The 9,135-nt window shown below is 53.4% G+C and overlaps 1 protein-coding gene and 1 long non-coding RNA gene across 2 annotated transcripts in view; both read right to left on the bottom strand.

Annotated features, from left to right (window-relative positions):
• PKD1 (polycystin 1, transient receptor potential channel interacting) overlaps nt 1-2,906 on the bottom strand; it is a 45,383-nt gene extending 42,477 nt beyond the window's left edge. Inside the window, exon 1 of the mRNA XM_037732238.1 lies at nt 2,532-2,906. Within this exon, the coding sequence (XP_037588166.1) occupies nt 2,532-2,746 (215 nt within the window). The 5' untranslated portion in view covers nt 2,747-2,906. The remainder of the gene's footprint in view (nt 1-2,531) is intronic.
• Nucleotides 2,907-7,489: 4,583 nt separating this feature from the next.
• Nucleotides 7,490-9,135, bottom strand: part of LOC108290934 — a 14,721-nt gene continuing 13,075 nt past the window's right edge. Inside the window, exon 3 of the long non-coding RNA XR_001819749.2 lies at nt 7,490-7,524. This is a non-coding gene — a long non-coding RNA (uncharacterized LOC108290934). The remainder of the gene's footprint in view (nt 7,525-9,135) is intronic.

Raw genomic sequence — 9,135 nt, 5'->3', positions numbered from 1 at the left:
TACTAATTGCACCGGTGGACCTTATTTGGCTCCTAATTCAAACTATTAAACTAAATATATGAACACAACAGACCTTCAGTGACATTAAGGAATTGTTCATTGTGTTACATGTGTCTGTGGTATTGCGATGCCCTCCAAAACACTTGCAGATAAAGAACAGGGTGGCTGGAATTTGATTTAAAACATGGGTCAGCAGGGAGAAGGGACCAGGCAGGGAGCGCAGGGCAAGCTCTGGGGTAGGGGGTTCATGACTCAGCCACAGCTCTGCCCACATCTCCCACAAAGCTTCAAGCCACACGGAGCAGCACATTTTGCAGTGCACCATCTTTTCAAAAAGCCACCACCTCTCAGCAGCATCATTTAACCCAAGGAAGACTGTGGCCTCAGAAGCCCCAGCTGTCTTCCATCTGGGACTGGACACAGTTGTCCCTGCTGAGCCTCAGCAGCTGGGGAACCGCAAACGGAGGGGCACCTGCCTGTGAGGCCCCCAGGCAGGCTGCTGGTGATATCCAGACAGCAATGCTCCTGGGCCTTTAAACACCCACTGGTAGCTGTGATCTGTGTCCTTGGCCTCTCCCAACTCGGCCCTTCTACCCTGGGGAAAGAAAACCCACCCATTTCCCTGAGGAGTTGGCAGGGTAGACAGCAAAATGGCTAGGAGGCTCTCAGCGCATAGAGGGCAGCCTAAGCGGGGACAGCCAGGGCGTTAACATCCTCCCCAAGGCCCCAGTTTCCCCTGGGTCCCCTCACCCCGCCTTCCAGAACTCTCCCAGCAGCAGCTCCAGAAGTGTACAGAACAGCACCCACCTGCCCACATGAAGTAACCCTGTGCCCTGTTGCACACTTGAGGGGCCAGCCATTCAGAATCCTGCCAGCTCAGGCTAGGACAGGCCACCAACTCCCAGGGTCCCCCCCTTCCAATCCCAGGACCAGAGTCTAACGCGACAAAGCAAGGCAGGGGCGGAGGGATCCACTGCTGTGCTCAAGGCCTGCAGAGCGCGGGCCTTGCTCTCTGCTTAGCCGCCACCAGCGCCCTTCTCTCCTGGACAGCTCCTGAGGGGCCACTCACATGGACAGCACCAGGTGCCCGAAAGCAGGAAGTACCGGCAGGACCCAGACAGAGCCCTAGTAACTGGCCTGGCAGACAGGCGCCCTCAGCTACAGCATCAGAAACAACGGGTGGGGTAGGTCTGATGCAATTCTGTGGGCCCTGCTGCCAGGCAGGAGATGGCCACCTCCACAGAGACCGCTGCGAGACACACGCTTCCGTGGTTAGGGAACACAGAAGCAGTGCAGCTCTGAGGAGCAAAGCCGCCAGCTGGTCCTGGAAAATCCGTTCTTCCCCCACCCTCGAGACGACCCATCAAAGCCCCAAGAACATAGGGCTCCCCTAAGGAAGGGTGGCCACAGGCGGGAGTGACCCAGGAACCTTACAAAACCAAATGTCAGGACCCACTCTGTGTTTAGCAAGCCTGGGGATGTGCCACGTTCCCCAGGGATCCAGCATGCACCCAGGGAGATGCAGTGACCCGATGAGGAGCCTGGAGCCTGGGAAATCCAAGGCATCAGACCAGCCCCAGAGTCTCCGCAGCGCTGAGCACAACTGTCTGCACATCTCGGTCCCCTGCGCCCCTTTCAACCCAACCTTGAGTCCTGGGCACCTCACAGGTCCAAACCCCTGCTGTGCACATCCGGCTGTGATGCCTGGGACAGGTCACGTCACCTCTCCAAACCTGTATCCCCATCTGTGAAATGAGGATTTCGACGGTCCCCATGTCTCAGAGGGTCAGGGTCAGGATTCCGCATGACGACCCCCAACAGGAGCCTGGCACAGGGTCTCCATAAAGGCCACCTGTGTTTACCTCCAGAAAGCGAACATGTCAAGGCTTTAACCCGCTACGGCAATCCCCCCTCACCTCTTCTCAGGACAGCTTTGAAACCCAAGAGCAGAGCGCCTGAGGCCCTTCGTGAACCCAGCCGACCCGCGAGCCCACCTCCCACCCTGCCCCTATCCCTCACACCTCTTGTGGTCACCTTCCAGCCTCCCAGTCTTTGCTCACACCGTTAACACCCTCCCTCTGGACCCACCTCTTCACTCCTTCCTAAGCATCAGGCCAATTCTTGGATATCCATCAAATCTTTGTCCAGACACCTCCTGGGAGTCTTCCCTGCCGCCCCCGACAGCGATCCCCACCTCCCCGGGTACCCCGCAGCCCCAGGCCGCATCCTAATTCCTTCCCAATTAGCGAGTGTTTGTCCTCCCGGCTAAGCGGACTCCCCGCCCCGCCTCCGCTGGCGTCTGCAGAGCCCCCAGGTGGGACTTCTGTCTCCAAAAACTCTGGGTTTTTCGGCTTCCCCAGGCGGTGCCAGCCACGGCTCCAGGCGTTCCTTATTTAGCAGGGCCGCCGTCCCGCGCCCGAGCCTCGCCCTGGGAGCGTCCTGGCCCGCGCCCCGCTTCCAGTCCCGGACCAAGGAACGCGCCCACGCCCGCCCCGAGGCCTCTCCCGGGTCCCGCCGGGCCAGCTACTTACAGCGCCGTGGCGTCCGCGGGGATGCGCAGCGCGGGCCCGAGCGTCCGCAGCCCGCGACCCGAGCAGTTGACGCGGCAGGCGGCGCCGGGAGCCGGGCCGCAGAGGCAGGGGGGCGCGCAAGGCCCGCAGCCGCGCCCGGAGCCCCCCGCCAGCGACCCGAGCCACAGGCCCAGGCCCAGGGCCAGCGTCAGGCGGGCGGGCGCGGCGGGCTGCATCGTCAGGGTAGCGCGCGCATGGCCCCGCCGTCCCCAGGCCCGCCCGCGCGCGGAGGCCGCGGCTCAGGCGGGGCCCGCGGACGGCATGGCTGGCGCGGGGCGGGATAGGGCTGCCGGTCTGCTGCGGCGCGACGCCCGCTCCGCGCTCAGGGCCAAGTCACTCCAGGAGCTCGGCCGCCCGCTAAGACGCTAGCGCTGCAGTGCGGGCCCCGCCGCGGCTCCTCCTCCTTCTCCCCGTGAGGCACGGGACGGGCGGGGCGAGCGCAAGCTCCGCCCCCTGCCCGCTGGGGCGAGCGCAGCCGGCGCCAGATACGGGGGGGCGGGCGTCGGGAGACTTCACCCTCAGCTCCGCTACGTCGGCAGCTAGGCTGGGAGTCCGGAAGCTCCGCCCACTACGTCTCCAGGTCGCCGGCGACGTGGGGCGGAACAGGGGGCGGGGCTTCCGGAAGACCCTCCCGTCGCACTGCCGAGTAGGCAGAGGCGCGAGGTGGGCGGAGTATTTTCACGCTCCGCCCCCTGCAGGCGAAAGTGCGTGGGCCAGGAGTGGTGGGCGGGACGCTAAATAGCTCCGCCCTTCTCCACGGTGTGGGCCGGGCCACGGACTCCTCCTCCTCCTGCAGCAGCCACAGGCCCGGCCCCGCCCCGCTCCTTCTGCCGCGGCTCACCCTAAGCGGGCGTCCGCCGTACCTGCAGCCTTCCGATACATCCGCTGGCTCCAAGCCTACCTATCCCAGGTTTTCTGGCTAATTGAGAGACACAGGGAGAGAGGGGGAGAGAGAGAACAAACAGTGGGAGGTTGATGGTGAGAGCTTCTTGAAAGACAAGGAGGAGGAAACCCACATCCTTCATTTCCCATCCATTCATTTATTGCCTTATTTATTCCATTGAATCTTCATAGTTCTAGGAAAAGGGTGCTACAGTGATTTCCTTTATTAAATGAGGTCACCGCCGGGCGCGGTGGCTCACGCCTATAATCCCGGCACTTTGGGAGGCTGAGGTGGGTGGATCACGAGGTCAAGAGATGGAGACCATCCTGGTCAACACAGTGAAACCCCGTCTCTACTAAAAATACAAAACATTAGCTGGGCATGGTGGTGTGTGCCTGTAATGCCAGCTACTCAGGAGGTTGAGGCAGGAGAATTGCCTGAACCCAGGAGGCACAGGTTGTGGTGAACCGAGATCATGCCATTGCACTCCAGCCTGGGTAACAAGAGCGAAACTCCGTCTCAAAAAAAATTAAAATTAAAATTAAAATTAAAAAAAAATAAATGAGGTTACTAAGGCACAGAAAGTTTAAGAAATTTGCCAGCGGGGCGCAGTGGCTCACTCCTGTAATACCAGCACTTTGAGAGGTCGAGTAAGGTAGATCCCTTAAGCCTAGGAGCTTGAAACCAACTTGGCCAACATGGCGAGACCCCGTTTCTACAAAAATTATACAAGCATGGTGGCTAACGCCTGTAGTCCCAGGTACTCGGGAAGCTGAGGCCAGAGGATCGCTTGAGCCCAAGAGTCAGTGGCTGCAGTGAGCCATGATTGTGCCACCGCACTCCAGCCTGGGTGACAGAGTGAGACCCTGTGTCAGGAAAATAAATAAATAAATAATAAAAAAAGAACTGGCAGGGCCCAATTGCTCATGCCTGTAATCCCAGCACTTTGGGAGGCTGAGATGGGTGGATCACCTGAGATTGGGAGTTCAAGGCCAGCCAGACCAACATGAAAAAACCCCATCTCTATTAAAAATACAAAATTAACGGGGCATGGTGGTGCATTCCTGTAATCCCAGATACTCAGGAGGCTGAAGTAGGAGAATCTCTTGAATCTGGGAGGCGGAGGTTGCAGTGAGCCAAGATCACGCCATTGCACTCCAGCCTGGGCAAAAAGGGCAAAACTGCATCTCAAACAATCAAACAAAAAACAAAAATTACACCAGTGTGGTGGTGGCCGCCTGTGATCCCAGCTACTTGGGAGGCCGAGGCAAGAGAATCACTTGAACAAGGGAGGCAGAGGTTGCAGTGAGCCAAGATCATGCCACTGCACTCCAGCCTGGGCAACAGAGCAAGACGCCATCTCAAAAAACAAAGAAAAAAAGAAATTTACCAGGTCACACAGCAGGTGGGTGGTAGGGCCACAATTATATTCCAAATCGAGCTTTTAATTGCAGTCAAATGTCAGATGTAAGATTCAAGGACCCCAGAAGAAAGAAGATACATCCACAAGAAACTGATGTCAAACAAGCAAAACAGACCGATGATTGTTTGAAGGCAGTTGTGGAGTAAAATGCAGTTGTTTAAAAAGGATTTCTGAAATAGAAAAGACATACGCTTTTTTTTTTTTTTTTTGAGATGGAGTTTCACTCTTGTTACCCAGGCTGGAGTGCAATGGCGTGATCTCGGCTCATCGCAACCTCCGCCTCCCGGGTTCAGGCAATTCTCCTGCCTCAAGCTCCTGAGTAGCTGGGATTACAGACATGCGCCACCATGCCCAGCTAATGTTTTGTATTTTTTTTTAGTAGAGACGGGGTTTCACCATGTTGACCAGGATGGTCTCCATCTCTTGACCATGTGATCCACCCGCCTCGGCCTCCCAAAGTGCTGGGATTACAGGCTTGAGCCACTGCACTCGGCGACATATGCTTTTTTTTTTTTTCCTTTTGGAGACAGAGTTTCACTCTTGTTGCCCAGGCTAGAATGCAGTGGTGCGATCTCAGCTCACTGCAACTTTTGCCTACCGGGTTCAAGCGATTCTCCTGCCTCAGCCTTCTGAGTAGCTAGGATTACAGGCATGCACCACCACGCCCAGCTAATTTTTTGTATTTCTAGTGGAGAACAGGTTTCACCACGTTGGCCAGGCTGGCCAAACTCTGGACCTCAGGTGATTCACCCAGCTTGGCCTCCCAAAGTGCTGGGATTACAGGCATGAGCCACCACGCCCCGACTGATGTATGCTTAAAGCAGCAAATTAATTATCTGGAAATGAAATTCTAAACTATTTAAAAAACCATGTGGGCTGGGCTCACGCCTGTAATTCTAGCACTTTGGAGGCCAAGGTGTATGGATCACCTAAGGTCAGGAGTTTGAGACCAGCCTGACCAACATGAAGAAATCCTGTCTCTACTAAAAATAAAAAAACTAGCTGGTCGTGGTGGCGACGATGCCTGTAATCCCAGCTACTCTGGAGGCTGAAGCAGGAGAATTGCTTGAACCTGGGAGGCAGAGGTTGCAGTGAGCTAAGATCATGCCATGGCACTCCAGCCTGGGCAACAAGAGTGAAACTCTGTCTCAAAAAAAAAAAAAAAATGTGGTGACACAGAGCAAATAAAATGTGCCAAAGATCTTGTTTGGTTCAGGGAGGAAGACATTAGGGAAATGTTTCTTGATAAAATACAAACTTGAGGATTTTATTAACTGTTGTTAATAATTGTTAGCCTAAAAGGGGGAAACTAGAAGAGGAGAAAAGAAACAAGAAAACTTGGCTGGGCATGGTGGCTAAGCACTCGGGGCCAGGAGTCCAGGAGAAACATGGCCCAGCACTTTGGGAGGCCGAGGCAGGTCGATCACCTGAGGTCAAGAGTTTGAGACCAGCCTGAAAATCCCACCTCTATTAAAAATACAAAAATTAGACAGGCATCATGGCGGCATTTGTAATCCCAGCTACTCGGAAGGCTGAGGCAGGAGAATCACTGGAACCCAGGAGGCAGAGGTTGCAGTAAGCCGAGGTGGCACCATTGCACTCAAGCCTGGGCAACAGAAAGACACTCCATCTCAAAAAAAAGAAAAGGCTGGGGGTGATGGCTCACACCTGTAATCCCAGCACTTTGGGAGGCCGAGGTGGTTGGGTCACCTGAGGTCAGGAGTTTGAGACCAGCCAGACCAATATCATGAAACCCCGTCTCTACTAAAAATACAAAAATTAACCGGGTGTGGTGTCAGGCACCTGTAGTTGCAGCTACTTGGGAGGCTAAAACAGGACAATTCTTGAACCCAGGAGCTGGAGATTGCAGTGAGTTGAGATTACGCCATTGCACTCCAGTCTGGGCGTCAAAGCAAGACTCTGTCTCAAAAAAAAAAAGAAAAGAAAAGAAAAGACAGGAAACTGCAAACACAAAGTAAGTATGGCAGCAGTATTCATACCAGAAAAATAAACGTCAGGCAAAAGGTGTTAAATGGGAAAGGAATCTTTTTTTCTACATGAATAACAGGAATAGTCTATGTAGAATATATTACAAATGGTTCTGTTCTCAAAAATAGAACATCAACCCACAAAGCTAAACTGTGAAATACAAAGATTTTGAAAACCAAAATTGGGCCAGGTGCCTTGGCTCAGGCCTGGAATCCCAGCACTTTGGGAGGCCAAGGCAGGCAGATTACAAGGTCAGGAGTTCAAGACCAGACTGGCCAACATGGTGAAACCCCATCTCTACCAAAAAATACAAAAATTAGCTGGGCATGGTGGCTTGTGCCTGTAATCCCAGCTATTTGGGAGGCTGAGGTAGGAGAATTGCTTGAACTGGGACCTGGGAGGCGGAAGTTGAATTGAGCCAAGATGAAGCCACTGCACTCTGGCCTGGGCTACAGAGCGAGACTCTATTTCAAAAAACAAAAACAAACAAACACAAAATCATCTCAGGAGGCTTTATTATACCTTCCTTTGAATTTTACAGATGAAGTAAACAATTTTTGTCCTGGTACAGTGGGTCATGCCTATAATTCCAGAACTTCAGAAGACCAAGGCAGGAAGATCACTGAGGCCAGCCTGGACAACATGGAGAGACTCCATCTCTACAAAAAATACAAACAAAAAATTAGCCAGGCATGGTGGAGCCCGCCTGTGGTCAGTTCTGGTTACTTGGGAGAATGAGGTGGGAGGCTTACTTGAGCCCAGAAGGTCAAGGCTGCAGTGAGCCCTGATAGCACCACTACACTCCAGCCTGGGTGACAGGGGAGATCCTGTCTCAAAAAAAAAAAAAAAAAAAAAAAAAAAAAGAGAGAGAGACAGACAATTTTTTTTTTTTTTTGGAGATAGAGTCTCTGTCACCCAGGCTATTGGAGTACAGTGGTATGATCTTGGCTTACCATAACTTCTGCCTCCCAGGTTAAAGTAATTCTCGTGCCTCAGCCTCCCAAGTAGCTGGGACTACAGGCATGCACCACCACACCCAGCTAAGTTTTATATTTTTAGCTGACACCAGGTTTCATGATGTTAGCCAGGTTGGTCTCTAACTCCTGGCCTCAAGTGAGTCACCTGCCTCAGCCTCCCAAAGTAGTCAGATTGCAGGCGTGAGCCACCGTGCCAGACCAAAGAGACACTTTTTTTAAAGTCAGTAAAAATAGAGAGACTTTGAGTTAATAAGCTGTATTGTACACAAAACAGGGCTTGTTAACGACTTTGGCGTTGCAGATGTTAGGCAAGGTCTGAGGACAAGCTTAGATAAGCACATGGCCTTAAACACTACCACCCCCTAGAGGCTCTCTTGGGTACTATCACTTGCTTACAGCACCAAATCTTGATTCCAGATCACAACTGAAGCTCCCACAAGCACACCCTAACCCAGGGAGTTCCACCTGAGTAGAAAGGCCTGAAGAACCACCCACAGAGGATCACAGGACAGCTGGACACCCTGACAGCCCAGACCACTGAAAGGTAAAGCTGGAAATCATGGACAGTGCATGGTGGTTCACATGCCTATAATCCCAGCACTGTGGGAGGCCCAGGTGGGAAGATCACTTGAACCCAGGACTGTGAGTCCAGGCTGGGCAGCATAGTGAGACCACCACCTCTACAGCAAACAGAAAAGTCAGCCGGGCATGGTGGTGCACGCCTACGGTCGCAGCTACTTGGGAGGCTGAGGCGGGAGGATTGCTTGAGCTCAGGGGGCTGAAGCTGCAGTTAGCCATCACTGCACCACTGCACTCCAGCCTGAGCGATGGGGTAAGATCCTGTATGAAAAAAAAAAAAAAAGAGAGAGAGAGAGAAAAGGAAGTGATGGATGTGTACCTTATCTTGATTGACATACACCCACAATGGTTTCATGGATGTAAACGTATGTCAAAACTTATCCAAGTGCATACTTTAAATATGCGCAACTCACTCCAGCCTGAGTGACAGATGGAGAGAGACCCTGCCTTACACCCTCAAAAAATAAAATAAATAAATGGCTGGGTACAGTGGCTCACACCTGTAATCCCAACACAACACTGAGGGAGGCTGAGGTGAGTGACTCACTTGAGCTCAGGAGTTCGAGACCAGCCTGGCCAACGTCGCAAAAACCCATCTCTACTAAAAATACATAAAGTAGCCAGGCATGGTGGTGGGTGCCTGTAAGCCCAGCTACTCAGGAGGCTCAGGCAGGAGAATCGCTTGAACCCAGGAGTGAGAGGTTGCAGTGAGCC

The sequence above is a fragment of the Cebus imitator genome, unplaced genomic scaffold (genome assembly GCF_001604975.1).
Source record: "Cebus imitator isolate Cc_AM_T3 unplaced genomic scaffold, Cebus_imitator-1.0 Scaffold444, whole genome shotgun sequence".
NCBI lineage: Eukaryota > Metazoa > Chordata > Mammalia > Primates > Cebidae > Cebus > Cebus imitator.
Note: the sequence above shows the minus strand (reverse complement) of the source record. Positions and strands in the feature narration are given on the sequence as shown.